The sequence below is a fragment of the Phoca vitulina genome, unplaced genomic scaffold, assembly GCF_004348235.1.
Source record: "Phoca vitulina isolate PV1807 unplaced genomic scaffold, GSC_HSeal_1.0 scaffold15, whole genome shotgun sequence".
NCBI lineage: Eukaryota > Metazoa > Chordata > Mammalia > Carnivora > Phocidae > Phoca > Phoca vitulina.
In genome coordinates, this window is record NW_022589718.1 from 34,586,239 (window position 1) to 34,613,257 (window position 27,019).

The window sequence follows — 27,019 nt, forward strand, 5'->3', positions numbered from 1 at the left end:
TTGGCCAGGGCCAAACTGCTGAGATACAGCACATGCGTGTATCGACATGTAAAATTTTATCAAGCACAGCCAAGAAGAAAGTTGCATATTAAACCAATGGACGAGGTGAGGATGTGGGTATGAAAAGGATTTCCTTGTGTCTTGCCCGTGGCTGTGAGGCACCACGGGAGCATCTCAGCCACCTGTGTCACAGAGAAACAAGCAGGACCCAACTGTGTGCTGATTCAGCACGACCCGTCAGCTTTCATCTACTCGGCAAGGAAAATGAGTCTCAGGCGGCGGTCTCAAGGGCTCTGGTGAGCAGTGCCATGGGTGGTGGAAAGCCATCTCAACAGGTAAGTAACATCAAGCAGCTTTATACGCTTTCTGTCCTGTGGTGTCAGAGGTTAAAACAAGAAGCGAGATCTCCACTCCCATGCAAATGTGATGTGGACATACTTCCTGCATTCAAGCTACCGTTCCAGGTTTTCTAGGCCTCGAGGCAAGAACATCCAAATACTGAGGAGCTTCCATCTAATCTTCACTGGAAGTGATTCATCTGCAATGTGAGAACACACTGAAAGCCACTATCAAGTGAAGACTCTAACAGATTTCCAAAACGGCTTCTATGCAATGAATGTGCTTGATGAAAACCATCTGCTATGGACTGACAGCAGTATTTGGCAGTATCTATCTGTATGAAAAGGCATTTTCAAAAGGAAAACACATAAAATCTTATTGTGTGTCCAACTCAGTAAATATTTGCCATCAGTTTTGATGATGGGAAGACTCAATTTGAACCCCAATTAAGCGAAAAGTTATTCCTCTCCTGAAAATAGAATTCTGTTCTTCTCATTAGACTTATATTACAAAAACTGCACTCAATTTTATGTGAGTTGTGTCAATAAAAATTTTGTTAAAAAATGTCTTTTTTTTCTCTTAAGGTAAGTACCTACATATCTTGATTTTGCCTCCTGGGTCACAAAGCCTGAAATAGTTACTGTCTGATTCATTACAGAAAAAATTCATTGACCCACCCAAAGTGGATTATATTAAAAAATGAAGTTAGATCTGCTACTCTATTGATGCCAGTATGGAAATATCTAACATTTTGAAAAAGCAAATCTTAAGGGGCACTTGGTTGGCTCAGTCGGTTAAGTGTCCGACTCTTGATCTCAGGGTTGTGAGATGGAGCCCTGAGTCGGGCTCCGTGCTGAGCATGGAATCTGCTTAAGATTCTCTCTCTCCCTCTGCCTCTAACCCCTGACTCAGGCTCTCTTTCTCCCTAAAATAAATAAATAAGCAAATCTTAGTAAGATAACATAATCCTGTAGATGCAATAAAATCCCCTTGAAACATCTACTTGCACCTGTTGGGCATGCGCGCGCGCACACACAGTGCCTGGAAGGAAAAACACTGAACCACTGGCACATTGTTTCTAGCAGACACTCTGACCGGTTCGTTCTCCATGAAGCATCCCCATGAAGCATCCCGGGTGATGTGTACCACAGAAATCAACAACTGGCGACTCCCCTGTGTAAAACCCCCAGGGGCTTCCCATCACACTTAAAGCAAACCACTCCAAGTCTTGTCAGGTACTCGAGCCCTGGGATCTGGCTCCCGGCTGCCTTTCTAATTCATTTCTTCCCAGCCTTCCTTCAGCCCAGTGAGATGTAGCCTCACTGGCCTCTGTGCAGTCCCTGCAAGCATATTCTACCTCAGGACGTTTGTATTCGCGGTTTCCTCAGGCTGAACCGTGATTCGAGCAGTCACAGGGCTCCCTCCTCTCTGTTGCCTGGCCTGAGATCTAAGGTCGCCCCTGAGAACTGCCTGCATGGCTGTGGTTGTGCGTGTCACACGGCTCGCGGACTGACGTTGTGCTCACCTTCCTCCACTGTGCCTTCCTCACTAGGCGTGGCCTCTGTGAGGGACGCACCCCGTTCCCTCCTCCGCCATCTCCCAGCAAGCTAGACGGGTGCTCGGGACACACACGTGTTCGGGGAACCAACAGAAGGAGGTAAGCGAGCAGGAGGACTGGAAAATCTCCTCTTTTTAGCAACTTCTGTTACAGTGAGCATATATTTGCATATTGTTTATAAAATGAGAGAAGTTTAAAAACAAAAAAATTACTAGTTAATGCAATTTCAGAGATTATTAAAAAAAACAAGTAAATGACAGTTTCTCTCTCTGTTCCTATTCTCCTCATATTTGTTAGTGAACCTCCCTGTAACTTGTTCTTGTGACCTTAACTGCACACTATCTACCTTAGAGATCAACAAGGGCAATGAGTACAAGTGAACTGAAAACAAAAACTGAAAAAAGACTTTTATTTCAACATAGACGATTTGGAGGCATCGCTTGATGTACAGAGTGTTTTTACCGATCCCCAATTCCAGCATATACGGACTGTCGACAGGAAGCTGCAGGCTCTACGCTTGTCTGCAGAAAACTCCCAGACAGAGGTGGGGAACCAGCTGGGCTAATCGTAGACAACTTAAAACATCAGGGAGTCTTGATTTTCTTACTCTAAAACAAAGGGATCAGATTTAGGCTCGACAATACATAAGTCTCTCCTGCCCTAACATGCAATGATCTTCTGTCTCTGTGGAATGACATAAAAAAAGGCGACTCTAAAAGATATCTTTATATTAGACCACACAGAATGTCTGTTCCATCTCTGAGTAAAACTGAGTGACCGCAGGGCCCTGGCTGCACCCCACTGCTGTGACAGCCCCCATCATGTGATGCTGAAATCTGAAGTCTCCTGGAAGGCCCAGTGCTTGCCCCTCATGGTCCTCCACGCGCCCCAGACCCCAGGGGACGGTGGACACGGGGCTGAGTCCTAGAACATCCTGCTTCCTAGGAGAACTGCACTCTTATCTTAACAACACTGGGGTTATGGGGTGCACCACACTGTCTGAAACCAGCCTTTTTTTCACTTAATTTATATTTGCACACCATTAAATATTATTCAGAGGCTTTAAAAATAAACAAGATAAAAACTGAGAAAAATGAGAATGTAAGCTTTAAGAACAGGATATTCTTAACTACCAAAACAATTCTATATATCTACTGATTTATAGTAACCTTAGAGTCAACAAGATTTTAAAATAAACATTCTGAAAACACATACTAAGCCTAACCCAACATAAAATATAGTTTGTCAAATTTATTTTCAGAAAGCTAAGATAAAAAAATAAGGTTAAAAACATACAAAATTAATTCTTATGTGAGACTATTTTGGGGAATTTACACCCAACAAAGATACACATCAGTGATTATTTCCACACCCATAACTTTTCCATCTTGAAAAGGGCGGTTAAAATCATGGCGAGAGCAGACAAATAGTGAAGAATAAAGTTGGTCTTATGAAAATTTTAGCCTAATCTTTACATAAAGATGGTTAAAGTTCAAGATTTCATCACTTTTGACTGCTGACATTTATTTGTGCTTGTAATCAGAAAGTGTGAAATGTTTTCTAATGTTGTTACTTTTGACACAATTACCACAATTACAGAATTCGTTACGATGGTCACAATTAAATTACACACAGGAGAAAATCTATTTAAGTGATACGCTTAAAGCAAAATAAATAGAAGCCAAACAGGGCCTTTTACAATGAACTTCTTACCCTGAGCAAAAAAAATTTTTTTTTCTTTGTAACTAACATTGCCCAAAGTTTCTTCAAAATAAATACTGATAATGTATTTCCACATTTACTTTCTTGTACCTTCTCTTTTCCTGATGGAATCAATACCTACACTGCCTTACTTTCCCTTCTAAAACAAACAGCCTCGATCCTCCAGCAGGACACTCCTGTGCACAAGGTCACGTTATCTTTGTAAGAGGCTCCAGAGACAAGGGAGTGTCTGCTCCAGTCAACTACTCACAGTAGGCATCACTGGCTCTCGGGCCCTACACGGGAAGGCTTGGGACAGACGTATTCCTAACAGCAGACTGGACCCAGGCACCTAGAAACTCCAGAGGGGGGTGAGCACCTATCCCTACAGAATGCATCACTGCGAAATATCACACACACATTCTTTAAAATTAAAAAAAGGAAAAAAGGAACTAATTATGGAAAGGTGGTGATGACATTACAAGACGGCCACACCAGCACATGTTCCTGCAACAAAGGTACTTGTAAAGGAGATTCACATACTTCCATCGCGTCCACTGGATGACGGTTCCCTTCCTTCTGTAGCTTTGTCCACAGTACAATCACCCACAGAATCGAGCTCATGATCACACTGCGCTTCACCGCCAGATGAATTCCACATTCGAGAAGTGCTATCTTCTTTCTGCACGCTTCTCATGTCCAGCAATTCTTTCATTTCCGCGCTGCTCCCTTCCAGAGGAGTGAAATCGCCATCAAGTCCCTCCCCTCCATGCCCCTGCGGCAGAGCGGGCTCATCATCCACGTGACAGCATCTGTTCCCCTCTGCATGCGGGCCTGCTCTTCTCTGAGCACCAGCCTGCTGACAACAGCCTGGGGTTCCGTCAGCAGCACACATTCCCTCAGAGGTCAGGCAACCCCACGTTGTGTCTGCCGTGGGCTGTGTAGGCTTCTGAAGACTGCAGCTAGTTTTTGCTGTTACATCGGTCATGTCGACTGACCTGGGATTTTTACCAATGCAGGAAAAGTCAGCCATGTGCAGTAGGTTTCTTCTCTCCCTCTGAGAAAGACCTCCCCTGCAGCTGAACCGAGCAAGGCCTGCAGATGGCTGAAATCCAGGAAGAAGAGCCTCTGAACTCCTTTCCCTAAGATTTTCAGGTGAAAAATAATCATCGTACGAGGACACCCCACAGCCAGGGGTCTCAACAGCACGCCCGGCCGGGAGTTGCAGGCGGCTTCCCGATGTCCACAGCTGCACCCGTGGCCCGGCAGCCTTCCCACCGCACCCCTTCTTCTTCAGTCTCTCTTCGGGGGGCGCATCCGAGCTCTCAGACATTCTTTTTCTCTTTGCTGAAGAGCTCCTGGATCGTGAACGTCCTGAAGGGCGGCGTTTGGTTGCAGATAACATAGGGGACAAGCTGTGTTTCTCATCAAACACCATCCTGGCCGCTTCCTGCTTGTCCGGGGTGACTACCTCACCTGCAGGATCTCCCGGCCGAAGAATCTCCTCTTTGGAAAGACTACCCATGGGTTTCCGAGGAGTTAACTGACTGAGGTAACTGGGAGATGCTGATGAATGGATGCTACTTGTCTTCAGTGCAGGTGAAGGAACACACACATCACTTTTAATTTCATCCACAATTCCTCCTAGTTTCCCTTCCTGACTTCCACATCTCGCATTTCCACAAAGATCGTCAAAAGATGAGTGCAGGTCACCAGCAAAGGATTCATCTGGAAAGTATTAATGAAGAATTAACTTTTTAAATGGTTTCAATTATTATAAAAGTAACTTTCGGTTAACCGATAAAGCAGTACTTCTTAAACAGTTATTGGTTAAAAAGAGTACTGACCATATCCTGGTTCTTCTCATTTCCACCTGAGGACACCTTTCAGGCCAGCATTTTTCACTAAGGAACCGGGCATCGAGGGCATGGGGACTATGGAGAGGGCGGGGACAAACCTCTAAAACCGTTATGCTCACTTTCTGAACATTCATATGCATGTGCACTTCCTTCCAGGAAAAGCATCCAAACCTTGTCATTAAATTCTCAAGGAGGTCAATAATTCTAAAAGGTAAGAACTAATGCTACCATCTACATCAAGGTCTAGTCTTCCACGAAGCAGCCCACCTGAATTCCCTGTCCTCCACGCGCGCAAGTCCTCATGCTGCATTTATACTCAAAAGCAAACCACCTGGGAGATCTTACGGTTCTGACTTCCCACATGTTCTATACATTTCTTGAGAGCATTGCTAGGCTGCCACCCATCTCCTGAAAACTGTACACACGTTTCTACCTCCAGGCCTTGCCTTCACTCCACGCTTTAATCTGGGTCAATCCTACTCAAAACCCACCTCGGATGTTGAAAAATCTCCGAGTCCTCCCACTTCACCAGGGCTAGTTACACACATCCTCCTCTGTTACGCAGAACTCTGCCAGAAGTTCCCAAAAGCATGTGTCCTATTATTATTAGTATTCCTATCTGTCCCTCTCAATAGCCTAGAAGCTCCCAGAGCACAGAATCTGAAGCCTTTAACCCAAAACTACTAAAGGCTCTCCTTCTAAAGAAGAACGGAAGTAACCAGCAGGGAGCAGAGGGAAGCCCCTAGCGGGGGTGGCACTGTCCTCACACCAAGTCAGGGAGCCTGCGTGTCTCCACGTGAGGAGTTAGAAATACAAGACACTTTTAGCATTAGCAGCTCAACAAGCTTAACACACTTTTCAAAAAGCATGCAATTTCTTATGCCCTAATTGTATTACAATACCTATTTTTTATTTTAATACCTAATTTCAGGGTAAAATTCATGAATTCTAGTTTTTAACCAACTGTTCTTGACATCAGAAGATACTCCAAATAAGAAAAGCACCATGTTCTCATAGTTTAAATATATCACAGAAAAGAAAATAATTTTACCTGAACACAAAGTATCATGTGAAATGTTCCAAGAAGCTTCCCATGGGGAGTTAGTTGGGTTATCCTGAGACTTTTCAAGCATCTGCGAAGCTGAAAACACAATCGCACACTTCATCAGATACAACTCTGACATGTTAGCAGGTGAAGCCCATGGTAAGCCTACACATTCTGCTCTTCCACACAAACACCGACTCACACCTGGTACTTCATTTCCCAGACCTACTATAAAACAATAAACAAAAAACTTACTCAAATCTATTACGGATGATGAGATTCATAAAAAATAATCTACATGTATCAGGTTAAAAAAGGATTAAACCATAGGATATAAGGTTAGAAGAGATTTTCTTTTTTTTTTTTTTTTTTAAAGATTTTATTTATTTATTTGAGAGAGAGAATGAGAGAGAGAGCACATGAGAGGGGGGAGGGTCAGAGGGAGGAGCAGACTCCCTGCAGAGCAGGGAGCCCGATGCGGGACTCGATCCCGGGACTCCAGGATCATGACCTGAGCCGAAGGCAGTCGCTTAACCAACTGAGCCACCCAGGCGCCCCTAAAGTTAGAAGAGATTTTGAGGGGCACCTGGGTTGCTCAGTCGGTTAATGCAGCCAACTCTGGGTTTCGGCTCAGGTCATGATCTCAGGGTCCCTGGATCAAGCCCCACGTCAGGTTCTGCGCTCAGTGGGGAGCCTGCTTCTCCCTCTGCTCTTCCCCTGCTCAAGCTTGCTCACTCTCTCTCAAATAAATAAAATCTTTAAAAAGAATTTTTAATATAACAGAAATAAAGAAAAACAAAAACTAAGGCATGAGATACTTAGTCTAAAAGCAGATTCCCTCAAAAGAAGAGCCTGATTTATTTTTTTTAAAGGAAAACAACCCAAAGATTTTAAAAATTACAAAGGGGCTATAAAAAATAGGATTCTCAACCTATACATCCAACACTACACACCGAATATATGCTTAAAATATATGCTTTAAAACTATAAACTCGACATAGGCTTTAAAAATCTCAATGAAGCATAAGATTTTCTGGAAGAAAATATTAACAAAGTCTACCCAGAAATAGATAAAAATCTGTTAGAATCAAGAAACAACTAAAATACCTAGGTAGAGAGAAAAAAAAACCCTTCTAGCACAACTTACTCACCCAACAATTTGCCTCACTTTCACTTTATAAAATGTGAGCACTTACAGGTAGGGGAGAGGTTCTCCCTTCTCTCCTTCATCTCCTGTAATCTCTTCTCCATTAGACTCTGCTGGCCGCTGCACATTTTAATTGTGGGACTATACATCAATGAGCCATTAGATTCAAATAAGAGGACAGGTACATCATTATCTGAAAATAAACAAAACTTTATTTAGCTAAAAAAAATAAAAGGCCAGAAGGTTTAGTACTTCAACAATAGGACTCCTTTCGAGGAACACCCCCGCCCCCCACACCCACAGTCTTCCTTGTCCCCTGCAGCATCATTACCCACTGCTACCAACAGTCTTATCTTCAGCCCACCAGCCCACGAGCAGTAACACTGGTGCGAAAACTGCTGGCTAACGTTTGCTGAGGAATGTGCGCCAGGCACTGGGCTAAGCACAATACGTCACTGTTTCATTCAACCTTTCCCAAACCCAGTGCATCAGATTATCAGTCTCCCCATGTAAAGATGAAGAAACCAAGACACAAAAGTTAAGTAACTTGTTTATATCCAGGATCACACAACTAGTGAGAAGGTAAAGCCAGAGTGCAATCTGGTTCCTAAATGCTGATGAAGAGCGACAGAATACATCACCCCAAACATGTCACTTTGGCATAAGGATTATTTTGAGCAGAATGCTCTTAAATCACAGCAGGTGAAAGAAAGGCGCTCTGACACTCCCCACCCCACCCCAAGCTTCTTCCTGAAGGCAGGAGATAAAACTCCCCTTTGAAAGATGCACCCCCTCCACTTTATCACCAGAGAAGGGGAGCTGATGCCAAGAGAATTCTGTAAAACAGGCCTTATTAAAGGACCTCTTATCCTCCTTTGGTTCCCTTATATCTTACTTTTCCACAATTGCCTCTCCTTGTTCAACATAAGGTTCTACGAGCTGAGAACCTAAGATGGGTGCAGAAACAGTTCTGCCTCTAGGAGCAGTGTTAACTCTAGGTCTCAGAAACCACCACCACTAACCAACCCTCTCCGACCCTCAACAGACACACATATCAACTTTGGGGTCAGGAGTCCGTCAGCCATGAAATGATGGCTAAACTGGGTATGGGTGCACAGGTATGTGTTTTTCTGGAATCCATACCTCGCACGTGCTCAAGGAGAACTTCAGGGCTCTGACCACCTCCCCTCACCCACCAATAAAAAGACCAAGAATCATTCAGCATCTTCTTTGCAACTCTTAAGCCTGAACAACCCTAACCACACTTCTGCCAACATGCAGACATGTCAGTTCTATCTGTAATACCTTATATTGTAGTGTTTAAAAGGCAATTTTTATTAAGATATAAATTTGATCCAAAAAGATAAAAGTTCTTTAGTGCCATATTGCCAAATTCTTTTAAAATACACCATTACTGTGGTGTAAGAAGGCCCAAAAAGCAAGAGTATAAAGCTGACAGGAAAGTGGTACAGGGCTGACCTGACCATACCACAGAGGGCGAGCGGTGCTGCAGGGCAGGTGAAACACAGGGTTCCATCCGAAATACTTTTCCTTATGATGACCTGAGGCAGTAGAAGCCCTGGGTGGGGTGTGCACCTGACTTCTGGTTTACACCCTTCTCACACAAGTACAGCTGATGGGTGGTTGAGGACACAGCGCCTCTAGGGCCCAGTCAAGGAGCCACTAGGAAGGTTCCCATGGGGTTGATGCTTAGAGAAAGATCAGTGGAGGAGTCAAGCAATCATCCAGAAGCAGGGGGTAAGGATCATGGTGGGTAACTGGCATCAGGCAGAAAGGGATGTCAAGAGTTACTCCACGTGTCTGGCTGGAGCAGCGCAGACCAGTTAGTGAGAGGCTGTTAGGGAGGGACCAGCATGGCACCAAGAGAAAGAGGCCTGATTCTCAGGCACTGGGATGACTCTGCAAAAAAACAAATGATAAAGGCAATGTTTTTGGAAATTATCTGGCAGTACTGTATATACAAGCTAAATGTTCTAGTCAATTCTGTTCCATTACCATGACAGATTTAAAATAAAGCTTGATAATTCTGCATGAAAAATTTCAAAATACAGAGCAGAGAATTTGTGATATGGCAATATACACTACAACAAAAAAGTAGAGGAATTAGTGCTTCTTATTTTTATGCCATGCATTATATAGTTACCGAAATTGCTTACATGTAACACTGATGTGTTGGGATTGGTCTGAAACACTGAATTTAGGTAGTGAAAAAGGCAAAAAAGAGAAATACAAAAAACACATATGGTACTTTAGAGTTTCATGATGTTCTAAAGTATTTTTATCAATCATTAAAAGAATACATGTAGCAAAAAAAAAAAAAAAAAATCCAATTTTAAAAATGGGCAGAAGATCTAAACAAGACATTTTTCCAAAGAAGACATACAAATATCCAACAGGTACATAAAAAAGAGTCAGCACTACTCATCAGGAGGGAAATGCAAATCAAAACCACAATGAGATTCTAACCACATATTAGAATGATTATTATCAAAAAGACCAGAAATAAAAAGTGTTGGCAAGGATGTACAGAAAAGGAACTCTTGTGTACTCTTGATGGAAATGTAAATTGGTGTAGCCATTGTGGAAAACTCTATGGAGCTTTCTTAAAAAATTAAAAATCGAACTTCCAAAAGAGCCAGTAATTCCAATTTTGGGTATTTATTTACCTGAAGGAAATGAAAACACTAAAGAAAAAAACAATAAAGGAAAACACTACTGCAAAAAGATATCTGCACCCCCCTCAGGTTCACTGCAACATTATTTACAAGTGCCAAGACATGGAAACAACCTAAATGTCCACTATGGATTAATAAAGAAACGTGGTATGTACACACACACAAACACACACATGCACGTGTGCGTGCGCATTCACACATGCACACACATACACACTCAGAGGAATACTATTCAGCCATAAAAAAGAACAAACCTTGCCATTCGTGACAGCATGGATAGACCTTGAGCACATTACACTGAGTGAAATAAGTCAGAGAGAGAAAGATAAATACTGTATGATGTCACTATATGTGGAATCTATAAACAAAATCAGAAAACAAAAATCAAAACAACCAAGCTCATGGGTAGAGAGAACAGACTGGTGGTTGTCTGAGGCCCTGGGGTGGGGGGATGAGCAAAATGGGTGAAGGGGCTCCAAAGGTACAAATTCCCAGTTATAAAGTGAGTGAGTCATGGGATGTAATGTATGGCATGGTGACTACAGTTAGTAACACTGTACTACAATTTGAAAGTAGCTGGAGAAACTGGGTCTTGAAAGTTCTATCATGAGAAAAAAAATGCTTTGTAAATACGTATGGTGACAGAGGTTAACTGGACTTTTGGTGATCATTTTACAACATACACAAACAGTGAATCATTACACCATACAGTTGAAACTAATGTTCGGTCAATTATACTTCAAAAAAAAAAAAGAATAGAAATGACTCTATGATTAAACACATCAGGACAAAAATTCCCCTATTTTTTGATTCCAGAGAAGCAGCCTGTTGCTACCTAGATCTCCCAAGTTCATTATGTGGTATCTGTAGCCTTGTGCAAAACGCAATCATAAACAACAGTGATTATGCCACTGTTCAAGTGCTTTAAGGTTTTACAAATGATTCAAGACAAAGAAATAAAGTATCTTGAAACCAACTAATGCCTACACAGAGAAAAAGAAAATATAGAATCTATATAAAATACACATAATGTCTGCGTAAAAGCATCAGGGAACTATTGAAGAGACCAGGACCAGAGGAGTCAGGATTCTGGAGAGGAGGAGCCCTGAGAGGCCAGCTAACAAGCAGTGGATGTTTTTACCCCCAGGAGGATCTGTCATTAAGACGCCTGGGGCAGAGGCTGAAGGTCCAGTCTTCGACCAGGCACACAGCAGTTGCTGAGAAACAAAGACACAAGCTAAGTGTTTATCAGCATCAACAAACTAAAGAGAAAACCAAAGCCTTTGCAGCACCAAATCCCACTAAACAGGGCGTAGTAGAAAACAGGTCCTTGCACGTATGTGATTTTATCTTCAAGAAAGTTGCCCAATTCTGAAGCTACAGACGGCAGGATACTAAAAGTTAAGCCGAATTCTTCTGTGAAATGGTGGAAAGTTCTCTGTGGTGTATTTTCACTGAGAGATGAAAATGGAAGTTCAGGACCAGTCAGGGGAAGAGATCCTAGTTATCATGCCGGGCTTTCAGTGCAAAGGTTTAGATGGGGGCATCTGGGTGCCTCAGTCGGTTAAGTGTCTGCCTTCGGCTCAGGTCATGATCCCAGGGTCCTGGGATCGAGCCCCACGTCAGGCTCCCTGCTCAACGGGGAGCCTGCTTCTCCCTCTCCCTCCACCCCTGCTCCTGCTGTCTCTCTTTCTCTCTCTCTCTCATAAATAAATAAAAATCTTAAAAAACAAAAAAGGAAAGGTCTAGATGGCCACGCTCTGGCATCAATGTCAAATCAGAAGTCTACCAAGCCTTACCAAAAGTCAGTGAAGCTCCTATTCAAATCAGTCCAGATAAAGCCAACAAGGCCCCACTCCAACTGCTTAGCAGAGGAAACTAGAAACTTTGTGTCTAAGAAAATAATAATGCCGGGGCTCCTGGGTGGCTCAGTTGGTTAGGCGACTGCCTTCGGCTCAGGTCATGATCCTGGAGTCCCAGGATCGAGCCCCACATCGGGCTCCCTGTCAACAGGGAGTCTGCTTCTCCCTCTGACCCTCCCCCCTCTCGTGTTCTCTCTCTCATTCTCTCTCTCTCTCTCTCACATAAACAAATAAAATCTTTAAAAATAAAAAGGAAAATAATAAAGCCTAGAGCTTCAAACATATTTTATAACTAATGACTTGCCTTCAATTACAAAAACCATCCATTCCTACTAAGAGACAGGACGTATATGACAAAAAAACAAGAGAAAAAAAACATCATATAAAACAACATAGGCGTTCTAGATATTGCAGATAGAAGCAAAGAAAGATGAAAAGAAAAAATGTGAGTGATTTAATCAGAATAACAGAATCTATAAAAAAAAAAAAACAGAAACCCTAGAACTGCAAATAAAATAACCAAAATTATGAGCTGAACAGATGGATTTTATAGATTAGACATGTTAATGTCTAATACAGACAAAACATATTAATACAGCAGAAAAACATATTAATGAACTGTAAAAAAAGATCAATAGACAATATACAAACTGATGCACAGAAGGGGGAAAAAGAATTCAAGCACCTCTGTGAACTCCAAGTAGGATATTTAAAAAAAAGAAAACTGGACTGGGAGCCTGGGTGGCTCAGTCATTAAGCATCCACCTTCGGCTCAGGTCATGATCTCAGGGTCCTGGGATCGAGTCCCACATCGGGCTCCCTGCTCGGCAGAAAGCCTGCTTCTCCCTCTCCCACTCTCTCTGCTTCTGTTCCTGCTCTCGCTATCTGTCAAATAAATAAATAAAATCTTTAAAAAAAAAAAAAAAGAAAAATGGACCAATGAACATAAAATTCAAACTGCTGGAGGCAAAAAAAAGCAAACAAAAGGCAAAGTTAAAAGAAAATATACCTTTAAAAGAGCAAAAATACAACTATGGGCTAACGTGTAAATAGGTATTCTGAAAGCCCAAAGACAATGAAATGTGTTTCATTTTTTTTAGCTTTAGTGAGGAATAATTGAAAGATAAAAATTATATTTAAAGTGAAATAAAGGAAAGAATATATTATCTAACATTTCCCTATTCTAGGTAACAAAACAAAAAGACCAAGTATTAGGTAAAAACACAAAGTGAGATACAAAGTAACAAAGAAATGAACAGAGGTTTATTCTAATAGGGCTTCTTAGTCAAAATCTGTTTTTTCATAGTCATTCCTTGAAGTAAAAAGCTCCATCGATGTGGTGAGTGATGGAGACTTTGGCCTATGAGCTCACACCATGGCCCTCTGGCAGCGGCGGTCCTGTCTCCTGCAGCCGGGTCCGCGGGGCACCCGCGGCCGTCCGGCAGCCCAAACAGGTGCACAGGACCGCGCTGGATTCCTGGACTCACCCAGACTTCTCTTCTGCCTTTGTAGCTCGGTAGCCATTTTCTCAAATTTCTTCTGAAGCCTTTTATCATGTTCCGGTGTTTTAGGAATAAAATCTTTGGGCTGCATACACTTCCTCTGTGCAGAAAGGACATAAAAATGAATACTACTGTACCACAGCTGTGTAACGAGACAAGCTGTTCCCGATGCTTCTGATACCTGTCACAACACTGCAAGTAAGACTTCTGACAGAGGCATTTCTTGCACTGCATGTGAAAGAGCAATATTTCTTTCTTTCTGTGCCTAAGAACTGCAGCAGAACTGAAAGACTAGGTGCAAGGCTGTACATTAAGTAGCTACGTTTTCTGAGGCATTTTCAGGATCCCAGCAATCTCAGTTTCCATGAAGGTTCTTAAACAAAATTAGTCGTTTTCCTTATTTTTGTTACTCTAAAATTATCTCTCCTCCTTCCCCCTCCCCCAAAATCGTAACATGGTAACAAAGTACAAAAACAATTGTTTTCTAACTACCAAAGAAAGGAACCAATATTGAATCCTGCTTTATTGCCTTAAATCACAGTAATTCTATTCAGCCCTTAAAACCCAAAAACTCGAACTACACATACAAGGTGTGACAAACAGGATGAAGCCTGAGGCTAATGTCCAAAGAATGTCTTCGGTTAACTTTCCCACACCCACACTTGTGTTCTTGACTGAGCAACTTGCTCTCATTCATTATTTAACGAAAATTTTTTTTTTTTTATGTATTTTTTTTTTTTTTTATATATGACACATATAAAAAGATATGTGTCAAGCACTGGTCTTGGAACAGAAGAAGATTCTGGCTATCAGGAGCTTATACTCTATTAAAGAATGACAGAAAATAAACATCATTAATAAGTAAAATAGAAGTTATGTGTGTCAAGAGGGTTAATTCCAGCAGGCCTGGAACTGGCCTGAACTGTTTTCCCCAAAGTACAAGCACAGCATGCAATGTCCTAATGAACAATGTTGCTTTGTAACCATGAGTCCAGAGAATCTGGGAGCATTTGTACTCCCAGAGCTGGTCAACTGCCTATCACCAGTGGGAGGGCTCTGCTGTTGGGGGAGGTAAATGTACTGACAACAGGGGTACACGACCAGCACAAGAGTCTCCCCTAGGCCTCCCTGGTCCCAGGGTGCTCCCCAGATTCTCAAACATTATCCTTTAGGGTCCTGTGAATCTTCGTTGGCAACTGAACCCCAGCTAACTGCCACCATTATTACAGTATGTCAGAAAGGGGCGAGTCCCCCGGACAGTCAGGAAAACAGCACAAGAGTGGGATCAGGACAGCTGGAGCAGTGGGAAGGAGACACTACTGTACACAGAGCAGTCAGAGGGGGTCTCCCTGAGACAGGAACTCTGGCACAAAGCCCTACTAAAGTTAGAAAAATGGTCACACGCATGAAGTTTGGGGCAAGCATGTTCCAGATGGAGGGAACAGATATGCAATGCAATGGCTCTAAATCACAAGTACTCTTGGTGAATTTAAGAACAGCAAGCAAGAGAGTCAGGCTGGCAACAGAAAGAAGGGAGAGGGAAGCTGAGAACCTTGTCAAAGAGCCCAAAATAATATGGTCTGAAGTCATGTTCGCTTTGCAACTGCACTTAGAAAAGAGAAAGGGAATGTTTTCAGGCACAAGTGGACATTTAAATGAAGTGGGTAAGCAGTCATTACTTATGCTTCAGATCAGGGAAAATGACAAAGATTAATAATATGCAGCACTAGTCACTGTGTCAAGAAATAGGTACCCCTGGGGGCGCCTGGGTGGCTCAGTCGTTAAGCATCTGCCTTCGGCTCGGGTCATGATCCCAGGGTCCTGGGATCGAGCCCCACATCGGGCTCCCTGCTCTGTGGGAAGCCTGCTTCTCCCTCTCCCACTCCCCCTGCTTGTGTTCCCTCTCTTGCTGTGTCTCTCTCTGTCAAATAAATAAAATCTTTAAAAAAAAAAAAAAAAAGAAATAGGTACCCCTGTACACTATTGGTGGAACTGTTAAAGTGCATGTGCATTTTGACCCAGTCACTTCATTTCTAGATAATCCACCTGGAGAAATAAACTCAAACATGTCACATAAACAACGTGCTTAGTAAAAACTGACAATCATTTAAGGGTGCACGAATCCAAGAAAGACACACTGATGCCATATAATAAATATGGAAGAGTGAAGAGCTACTATATACTGTCATGAAATGGTCAAACACACACTGTTACGTGAAGAAGGAAAAAACAATCTCCCAGACAATACATGTAACACAGAACCTCACTGTACAAATGTGTGTGTACGTGTGCGTGTGCGTGCATGTGTCTGTAGTGTATGTGTACTGAAGACCATCCGCAAGGACCCAAGTCAAACCAAAAATTGCTTATTTTGAGGAAAGAGACATTAAGAGAGGTATTTGCCTTATCTGTGTTTACCCAATGTTTTACGATGAAAATATACTCATATTATTAATGTGTTTTTAAAATAAGTCCTTTACTTCTAAAAGGGTAGACACAGCTATTGCTTGGCGTTATCACTTAGAGCGGGGACTTAAAGGCTCTAATTCACCTCTAATCGAAGGAAATCTGGACAGAGACTGGAGTTGTTTGTCCATCACTCTAATTGAAGGAGATCTGGACAGAGACCGGAGTTAAGTTTGTCCGTCACTGCCCTGCAAATCCCAGCTTGCCCGAGATGAAATGTCTGAGATACAGGATTCACCATTTACAGAAAATCTGAGACGCCCACGGGACCGTCTTCCTTAACCTACAAGAAATGTATGGGTCTAGTCTGTCTAACTCAGTTTGGACAGTCTGCAAACCTCCTCCCCAACAGGGATCCTCACGTGAAAACAAAGCAACTCTGACGTTTCCTAGTAAACCAGTTTACCTCAAATAAAGAAATCACAATTAAAACTTTTAAATAATAAAAGAGTAAAAATGTTGTGGATCAAATGTGAACTAGACCTCAGAGGAAAGCCAGTGTCTTTATGTTTGCACTTAATTATTTAATAAATAACTTGGGTATTTCTGCATCCGACTTTTGAGATTTTCCAGCTAAACAGCAGAACACAGGTATTTTGCTGCAGACGTAAAAAATTGAATTCTGAAGCAGTTCCCAGTGCACCTGTATGTCTGCTAGTCTCTTGGCAACTTTTAGTTTTCCACTGGCCAGACACAGCTCTTCCACTTCTCACAAATTACATCAAAGCATTTAAAGGATACACTAATGTCTGTAACTTTCTTAAAAACCCTACGTGGAAAGAACAGTATCATCAACTCCAACACTTAGGACACCTCTTAATATATAATATATATATTCCACAAAGTGTCATTTTCTAGGAATAAAAGAATGAATACATTCATAACTGCCACTGTCGAAATCACATACTTACTTTTTTTTTAATTAGGCTTGGTAGGTGTTCCCTAGTGTTAGCTGCAGGGAAGAGTGCTTCATCAATGTGTGCTCCAGCCGTCCGGCATCTGCGTAATTAAATTGACAGAGCATAATTTGTTCCTGTTATAGTCACACAGCATCGCATCAGCGCATGTATTAGTCAGCAATTTAAGAGATGCACAGGCCATGTGAACAGACATGACTTTTACAGTAAGTACATTTATAACCAAATACAAAGGGCAATATAAATTCAACTTTCCAGGGTGCCTGGGTGGCTCAGTTGGTTAAGCGACTGCCTTCGGCTCAGGTCATGATCCTGGAGTCCCTGGATCGAGTCCCACATTGGGCTCCCTGCTCACCGGGGAGTCTGCTTCTCCCTCTCCCGCTCCCCGCTCTTGTGCGCTTTCTCTCTCTCATTCTCTCTCTCAAATAAATAAAATCTTAAAAAAATAAAAAATAAATTCAACTTTCCAAAACAGTCTCTCTACAGTGTTTTTAAAGCGTAAAGGAGAAGTGAGAGGCAGCTAAGGGAAGCGGTTTTTATGCAGTGACTTCAGACTTGTAACAGCCTTCAGACTGAGGAGAGCGGGGCACACACAGGGTATAAGCATATGCTGTTAAATGAATAGTAGAAGAGTAAACAGGACATCAAAGGAATAATCTAGAGCTAGAAGGGCCCTAAAGAAATTCGGCCAGAAAGATTATCTTGCCCCTAAAACTGGTGTTTCAACGGAGAGCTGGCTGGGCGATCCCAGCTTCTCCAGGCTGGGCCCCACCACCCGTAACTGTCTGTCATCAGTCTGTCACTTCCACTCTCCCTACACTGCCTTCACACCTCCCTGCCTGTCTTGGGAATCCCCTGACCATTACCTACTTCCAAGCATTCAGACGCTCAAATCTAAACAATTACAATAATTTTCTAAATGATCTCCTTACCTATAGTTCCTACTCTTCTCATTCATTCATATTATTACTGAAAGATTAAGCTTAAAACGTTTTATTCATCTCTCTACAACCCTGATCAAAAGCCTTCAATCATTCCTGTGTTTACAGAATAATCGTACCTACCTGTTGTTTCAATCTTTTAAAAATACAGCCCCTACACGCATGTCCGACTATATTTCATAAACCTGTCACTGTTCAACATTTAGTATGCAAATGACAATTGAAAATATAATTAAAATACAATGCAAAAAAAGAATAGGGAAAATATATCAAATTCATATAGAAAACTCTCTTAAATATATTAAGAATAAAAACGAAACTTCAGAAACGTAAATATGATGCTGTATACTATATATAATACAGTATTTCTCATTTTAAGCAAAGTCTGGAAGATTACACACCAAACTGACAATACTACTTACCACTAGGCTAATGAATCTCAAAGTGTAGTCAGAAGACCCCTGGGGTCCCTAAGCCCCTTCTGAGGGCATGTGAGGTCAGTACCGTTTTTAGCACAAGAAGGCTTCATTTGCCTTTTTCATTTTTCTCTCATGAGCATACAATGGAGTTAAAGCTAACTGTGTGTGTGTGTGAGTGTGATCCCGATACACTGCAGAGGCAGACAGGACAATGCAATTGTCTTTTATTAAGCCAGCCATGAAAGAAGTTTGCAAAAAATGCAAAAAATTAAAAAAAAAACACAGCACAATAATTATAATAAGAGAACAACAACAAGGTAGAGCAGAAGGCAGAGAGAGAGCACAAATGGTACTATGGGAGCCAGGAGAAGCTTTAGGTGGGAGGCGACCACCAGATTAAATTCTGATGAGGAAGCAGATTTGGGAGGATGCAGATCTTCCGTCTGGAAGAAGAGCACAGACAAAAGCCCAGCAAAGCGAACAACAGCATGACAATTCTGGGAAAACAGACACCACTTGGTGCAACTGCAGTGAATGCACTGGAGTGAGGATACTAAGGACAAGGAGGTCACACAGGTCGCCCTGAGGGCTGTATCTGCTGCCAAGCTCATGAGCTTCAACGGCCCTCGTGCTGTGGGTCCCAGGGTGCTAGGAGAGGTGGGGGGCCCTGGACAGGCCACTCTGCAGATGTGTTTCAGGACAGGAACACTGAGGGCAAGGAGTCCGGCCAGGGACTGTGGGGATAGGAGATGCCACAAGTTTCACCAAAGCTGTGGGACTGGGTGGAGATCTTTGAATGAGCAGTATTTAGAAATAAAAATGGAATGTTCTTGAGCTCTTGTTACAACTGGTGGACTGAGCACATATGTTTTTCTCTCCTGCCCCCGAAACCCCATTCAAATGAGAGTAAAGTAAAACAAAATGACACAGACCAACAGAAATAAAGAGTAGATAAGAGATGTCTGGGGAACTGAAAAGCAAATACAGAAAAGGAAACCCAAGCCTGGAAGCTGGACGAGGGAGGACAAGGGACTGAACTCCTCTCCTCAGACCTCAAGGGCTCCGGCAGCAGGCGGGGGGGGATCTGAGAAACAGCAGCCGCACCCCTAACTGTGCCCACAGTCAGGGCCACTGAACCCCACTCGCTCCTGCCACCAGAGCAGGTGACAGGCTCAGTTTTCAGACGACTAGGACCAGGAACGCGCTGGACTCAAGGATACCAGGCTGAGCTCAGGTAGGACAAAGTTTCACACAAAAGGAAATATATCTGTGTGCATTTTCAGATTCAGCTAAAAACAACTTTCCCAGCTGTAATAATGTAAAGCAAAACGGCTGATTTAGCTCATCAGCTGCGGATTTTATTTATCGAATCAGGAGAGAAGCAGTGTGGGTGCAATGAGTAGGGGCACGTACATGGCGTGGGGTCCCCCAGAACATGGCCACTTGAAGAGCTAAATTTGCATTTCCCAACTACAAAGTCTCGACAGTGTCGGAAACTGGAAAGTAAGGCAGCAGTGGGGCCATGGTAACTGGGAGTGCAGAGGTCAAGACAGAGCTGCGGCAAGATGCACGGGTGGAGAGGTGTTACCCCTGGGGAACAGGAACTGGGGGAAGGGGTTAAAAAGGGACCACTGTTTCACTACAAGCCTTGTAATAATAGCTGACTTCTCTCTTTCCTGTGTGTGAGGGGCCCTCTCTCCATAACAGGATGGGAACAGGAAACTAGGCATTCTGATTCAAAGGGCTTTGGCTGGCACAACAGGGAAAGAAATGGCACCTAAACCAAGACAGAAAATGAAGTCAGGAGGTAGTTAACAGAAGACAGCAAGTTCTGCCGTGCTTCATCCACAAGAATCCGCCCAGTAGGCAGCCCCACATGTAGGTCTGACACGGAGAGGGCATACTGAGAATAAAGACAGAGATGTGCGTAAAATTCAAATCCCTTCCACGGCCCTGCAGGAACACATCCCTGCCTCTAAGCTTCCTCTCCCCAGAGATCCCAACCACGGACACTCTGAGATCCTCACACACACTGGCATCACCCGGTCTCAGGCCACGACCTGTTCCTCAGAAAACTGGTCCCCAAGTCTCTGAACACCTAGTTCCTTCTCGTCTTCTGTGCCTCAGCTCACAGGTCACCAACTACAAGAGGCCTCCGTCAGGACAGAGCCACTGCCAGGACAAATGGGCGCCGTGGCTAAGACCCTCCTGTTCCCTTCAGGGGATTCACTAAACCCTGCACTTATAAAACTTGTTTCTTTCATAAAAACTAAGTTCCATGAAGGGAGTGGATACGCCTGTCTAGTTACAACAGTAACCCCCTGGCAGAGAGTAAGTACTCAAAAGATATTTTCTGAAGGAGCAAATGTCATCACTGTAGAAAGAGACACTTTGACCTCATCTTAAACACACACACGTGCACGCACACATGCTCTAGGTCCCAGAACTAAACATAAAGGCCAAAACTATAAACTCCCAGAAGAAAATGGAAGAAAAGATTCACAATTTTGAAGTAAGACAAGACAGACAGAATATCAAAAACACAAAGGATAAAAGAAGAAAATGAAAAACTGCACTTCACAAAATAAAAAACTGGTGTGTTTTGAAAGACACGACAAAGAAAATGAAAAGTCAGTCACAGAATGAGATCAGATATTTACAGTATGTGTACCTGACCAAAAATATAGATATGAATAATATACAAAAATCACCTGTAACTCAATATCCAAAAGACAAAAACCCAATTTTTACAAATGGGCAAAAGATTTAAACCAAAGACAAATAGTCACTAAGCATGTGATCTTACACTTAGTACAAGTCATCAGGGAAATACACACCAAAGCCAGAGGGGATCCTCAAATGTATGGTTGATTTTTTATTTTTTTTAAGAGAGAGAGAAAGAGCGATCATGGGCAGGGCGGGGGAGGGGAGGTGACCTCAAGCAGACTCCCTGCTGAGTGCAGAGCCTGAAGCAGAGCTCACAACCCTGAGATCATGACCTGAGCCAACATCAAGAGTGGTCCGGACGCTTAACTGACTAAACCATCCAGGAGCCCCTGGTTAAATGATTTTGACTCTTGTCAAAATCAGTGACAAAAGTCACTGGGAAAGAATCATCTTTTCAACAATAGTGCTGGGACAACCAGATACCCACACAAAAAAGGATGAAATGAGACCCCTACCTCACACCATGCACAGAAACTAACTCCAAATGGACTGAAGATCTAAACTGTCAGAGCTAAAGCTATAAAATTCTCAGAAGAAAATATAGAAGTAAATCTTCCTGATCTCGGATTTGTCAATAGTTTCTTAAATGACGTCGAAAGCATAAGAAACAAAAAAAAATTGGACTTCATAAGTATTAGAACCTTTTGCTTCAAAGGAAACTGTAAAGGACATATACAAAAACAACAACCCATAAAATGGGAAAAAATACTTACAAATCATACATTATATGGATATATGTGATATAGCCATACAATGGAATATTATTTGATAATTTAAAAAAGTGAAATTCTGGTACATGTTACAACATGGAGGAATCTTGAAAACACCATTTTAAGAGAAAGAAGCCAGACAAAAAGACCACACACTGGATGATTCCACTTACATGACATATTCAGAAGAGGCAAATCCATGGAGACAGAGAGTAGATTAGTATTTGCCCTGGGCTGGGGGGTATGGAGGGTGATGTAAAGGGCACAAGGTCACATTCTAGGGTGATGAGAATGTTTTAAACTGATTGTGTTGGTGGCTGCAAAACTCTATAATTATATTAAAAAACAATGAATTATAGGGGCCCCTGGCTGGCTCAGTCAGTAGAGCATGTGATTCTTGATCTCAAGGTCATGAGTTCCAGCCTCACGCTGGGTGTAGAGTTTACTTAAAAACAACAACAAGGGACACCTGGTGGCTTGGTAGGTTAAGCATCAGACTCTTGATTTCACCTCAGGGCATGATCTCAGGGTTGTGAGATCCAGCCCCAACTAGGGCCTCCAGGCTCAGTGGGGAGTCTGCTTGAGATTCTTTCCCTCTGTCCCTCCCCCCACTCATGCACACACATGTGTGCTTTCTCTCTCTCAAATAAATAAAATCTTTAAAAAAAAAAAACAAAAAAAAGATCACTGAATTGTACACTTCCGATGGGTGAATTATATCCAAAAAAAACTCCTACAAAAAAATAAACATATGAGATACCACTACAAATCCACTAGAATGGCTAAAATTAAACACTGGTAAATCCCAAGTGTTGGTGAAAATGTGGAGCAAATGGAATATTCATGCACTGCTAGTAGAAATGTAAAGACAAAACCACCTTGGAAAACAGTTTGGGTAACGGGCCAAAAGTGATGAAAACATGTAAGGACAAGAATGTCATTGTTCATAGCAACTTTAATCATAATAACCAAAAACAGAAAACTACCCAAATGTCCATTAACATGTGAATGGATAAACAAACTGTGGTATAGCCACACAACAGAATACTATTCAGCTATTAAAAAAATTAAAATATCGATACACATAACAACAAGGATAAATTTCAAAAACATCATGTTGAACAAAACCAGCCAGGTACAAAATAACACACACTGGATGATTCCCTTTATATAAGATCCTAGAATAAGCAAAGCTATGCTCCAGGGCCAGAAACCAGGTGAGTGGTAGCCCTGCGGAACAACTGTGTCGAGGGTACAAGGGGGCTTGGGGCAGGGAAGATGACTGCAAGGGGGCACAGGGCACTTCTTGGGGTGGTGAAAATGTTCACGATATTTTGACTGTGGTAGTGATGGTAACATGGGTATGTACATTTATCAAAACTCAGTGAACTGTATACTTCAAATGGGTACACTTCATTTTATGTAAATTACATTTTTATAAGGATTTTTTTTAAAAAACAAAGTAATCACCTAAGCCCAGAGAAAGCGGATAGTGAATGGGGTAGGCAGAATAATGGATCTAAATGAAAGAAAATGAGAGAAACAGGCATTAATGACAAAGCAAACAAGGAGAGAAATATTTCTTAGGAATGCCTCTTTTTAAACAAAGGTCCATTAATGACCAATTTGAACCCTGAGCAGGGCCTACCAGCTTCTTCTTACTCAAGTGAAACGTCACCTATTTCCCACTGTTATAAGCAACAAAACAGGGGAAAAAAAAAAAAAAGCAACAAAACAGCAAAAGCAACAAAACACCAGGAAGCAACCTGACATAAGACTTGGATGAAAAGAATCAGGATAACTGCACCATCATATACATGATATTTAAGTTATAATCAGCAGCATCATAAAGCTCAGCCAGCTTATAAGAACCTCACACCAATCCTGGTGGATAAATACTGTCCTATCATTGTCTCACATTTAACAACTGAGGACACTGAGGGTCACAGGAGATAATTTGCCCAAGTTCATGAAACTCGTAAGTATCCTCTACCTGTTAGTAGTTTGGGGAAAGGCTTGATTCAACTGGGTAAAATGTGTGCCTGACCCAGGTGATGTAGAAGATATATTCGTCCTTACTGGAAGTAAGTGTCCCAACAACTTATCTGTCACTTGGTAGCATGGGAAGATGCACAGACACACTTCCTGAACTGACGTGGGTTTATATGGGACCTCTCACAACAAACAAACAGGTGGCCCGTAATACTGGTGATGTCATTCTATGCATGCAAACAACTTGTGTGTTCACATGCTTAGTAAAATACTGCACAGGCACCACATTAAAACCCGTGTTTATCAGGCACTTAATCAAAATCTACTGAATAAATAAAGTTGGATTTCTGCTTTTCTTCAGAAATGTAAAATGCCACTATGCTCCCATCTAGTGGTCAAGCAGAAAAGTGTTTCAAGCGATTCCCTTAAAAGCAGAACCAACTTTTTTGACCCTCAACTGCTGCTACTTCAGAGCCAACAGGGAACAAAGCAGCTTGTGTCATCCTTCCCTCTGGGAAGCCCTGCCTGGACTCATTCCAAAGAGCTCTTTCTCCCTCGAGAGCTAAGGAATGGTGCACTTCCCACTGCAAGCCTGCTCCACCGCCCTCCCATCCCCATCAACGCCACTGGTTATGCCAAACACACCCTATGTCGCCAGCCCCGTCTGTGTTGCCCTCACTCACTACCTCTTCAAAAGCTAGGGCAATGGAAAACTATCTGACCTGTGGGAGAAGAATCCCTTTCAACAGTAAGACAGAACAAGACAATGTGGAGGACCTCCCTCAGGGAAGAGTGAGGAAGAGGGATGTGTGCACGCTTTCACCCTGCACAAAGCAAGACCCACAGTCACAGTGGGAGCTCAAACAGTCAGAAACCATAGACACAAACTGAACTGTGAAGCAGTATTTTGGACTCAAAATCTCTTTCACTTTTAAAAAACTCAAGGATCTCAAAGCATTTTTATTTGAGTTATACTTTCGGATACTTATTGTAACAAATTAAAACTGAGTTCTTAAAAAAATAAATAAAACTGAGTTCTTAAAATATGTAATTGTTAATTCATTTAAAGACAACAATAATAAAACTCAATACATGTTAACACAAATAACAGTTTTATGAAAAGTATTTCCCAAAACAGGAAAAAAAGTTTGGTAGAAAAGTAGTATGGCCATACGTTTTTGCAAATGTCAATAAACAGTTGGATTCCCACATCTGCTTCAGCATTCCATATACTGTGTACGCCATGCCCCCTAAACAATACTGCACCCTCCTGAGAAGATGAGAGGGAAAAAGGCAAATAACATCTTATTAATGTTACAAAAAGTTTCAACCCTGCTGACCCCTTACAGGGTCTATGGACTATGGAAGTCCCCAGACCATGATTTGAGAACTGTTGCTCTAAAACTGTAAGAAACCCATTATTCTGATATTATTCATGAATATTAGGTCTTATCTTCTCAATAAACCTATGCTGTGTGAGACAGGAAAAATGTCTTACTTTTGAGTTGATGTTTTAATTGGTAACAGTAGATAATTTGGGTGTTGCTTTGCTTTTAACCAACTCAGAACACTGAAAGTTTGCCACAAACAGAAAAACCTAATTGGCAGGTTTTTAAAAACACCTGTCCTACTAACACACAGCTTTTAATCACAGGAATAGGCTTAAGAAACTTTAAAAGTTTAAGGATAATCTTGAACTCTGGGAGCTCAACTCCCACATTCCAGCAATCCCTCTCCATGTGTTCTCAATGTAAGAGTAGGTAAGAAATCTGCCCTTCCAACTTCCCCTCCCACCTGACAATTCCGTCCTAGAGCCACACAAGTGAGGCAAGGGCAGATACCTACAAGGTCTGTGGGATGGGTGGGGAGTGCTTATCCACCAGGGGGCTTCCCAGAGCCTGAGAAGGGGGCGTCTGTGTGGGGGATGGTCCAGCATGGGGTGCTGGAGCCCAGGCAGGCAGGGGAGGGTGTCCACACAGAGTGAGGGGCAAGGCACAGTGAGGGGTATCAGAATTTGAACAGGTAGAGGGTTCACCATGTGGGAGCCAGGTGGAGTAGAGAGGACATCTGTGCAGAGAAGAGGCCCAGTGCAGAGGGGAACCCAAGCCTGAGCAGATGAGGGGGTGTGTGTAGGGAAGGGCACAGCCCTGGAGAAGAGACTAGTCACCCACCTACTTGATTAACTGCCCTGCTAAGAAGGGTAACAGGAGTCAGGCTTCTCACAGTCTGAGAACAGAGCTCAGGGAACAAAAACAAACACTGGGAAAAGGAGATGAGGACTAGAATGAACCCCCTGGTTTGGGACCGATGTTGCAGGTATCAGTGGGAACCTGGCTCACTACACACGGAGTTATAAAGCACAGGCATGAATTCACACATGTATAACTAAATCTGTCCACGAGAGGGCGTGGGAGCAGGAACACTGAATGCAACCGAGTGCACCCTAGCACCCAGATTACGGGTTCAAAATACCATTTCCAGTAAAAGGAACCAGGGATCCCTGGAGAAATAGCTGAATCCAGGGCCAGGAAAGAGAAGGTACAAGCTTTCTGTGCCAGAAAGAAAAGAGGTGTTCAGAGAATGATGGGAAACAGGTAAAATAACACAGAAGTCAACTGGATGGGCGACCCTGGCCAATCTAAGACCATTTAAACCCTAAAAGGAACAATGATAGCAATGGATTACAACCCAGTGAATAAAGTAAGGAGACACACATTCACACACACAGTGTGCTGAGGAACAGTTAGTGAAAGTACCTCCCCTCGAACGCCACACTAACCATGGGGGCAGAGGGGGTGTGTCATCCTCCCTCCCAGCGCAGAGGGCTGACGGGCACCACTGCGAACACCACCAGCACCACCCCACACCGAGAGGGCGCGAGAAGAAGAATCCATCTTCACCTCCAGGTTATTCCTGCAAGAGACGCAGAACTCAGATAACCTCATCAGGAAACACCACACATCACTACTTACAATCTTCAACAACACTAAAAGCACGAAAACCAAAGAAAGATGCAGGCGTGGCCCAAGTGAGGGAGACAAGGAGCCAGGCTGACCAGGTGCAAGGTGCATGTCTGCAGGGGGCTGGGAGCCGTCTGCTGTGCAGCGCACGACTGCAACAGCTGGTGAGACCAGGACG

At 42.7% G+C, this 27,019-nt stretch overlaps 1 protein-coding gene across 4 annotated transcripts in view; it reads right to left on the reverse strand.

Moving 5' to 3' along the window:
- Positions 1–27,019, reverse strand: part of MCPH1 (microcephalin 1) — a 249,414-nt gene that overhangs the window by 190,956 nt on the left and 31,439 nt on the right. For all 4 annotated transcript variants that reach the window (XR_004300582.1, XM_032413720.1, XM_032413721.1 and 1 more), the window contains 5 exons: positions 17,087–17,174; positions 13,695–13,809; positions 7,699–7,842; positions 6,509–6,598; positions 4,142–5,326 (listed from right to left, as the gene is read on the reverse strand). Coding sequence is in view for 3 of the 4 variants with exons in the window: in XM_032413720.1 (XP_032269611.1) it covers positions 4,142–5,326; positions 6,509–6,598; positions 7,699–7,842; positions 13,695–13,809; positions 17,087–17,174 (1,622 nt within the window). In the remaining variant the exon portion in view is untranslated. The remainder of the gene's footprint in view (positions 1–4,141; positions 5,327–6,508; positions 6,599–7,698; positions 7,843–13,694; positions 13,810–17,086; positions 17,175–27,019) is intronic.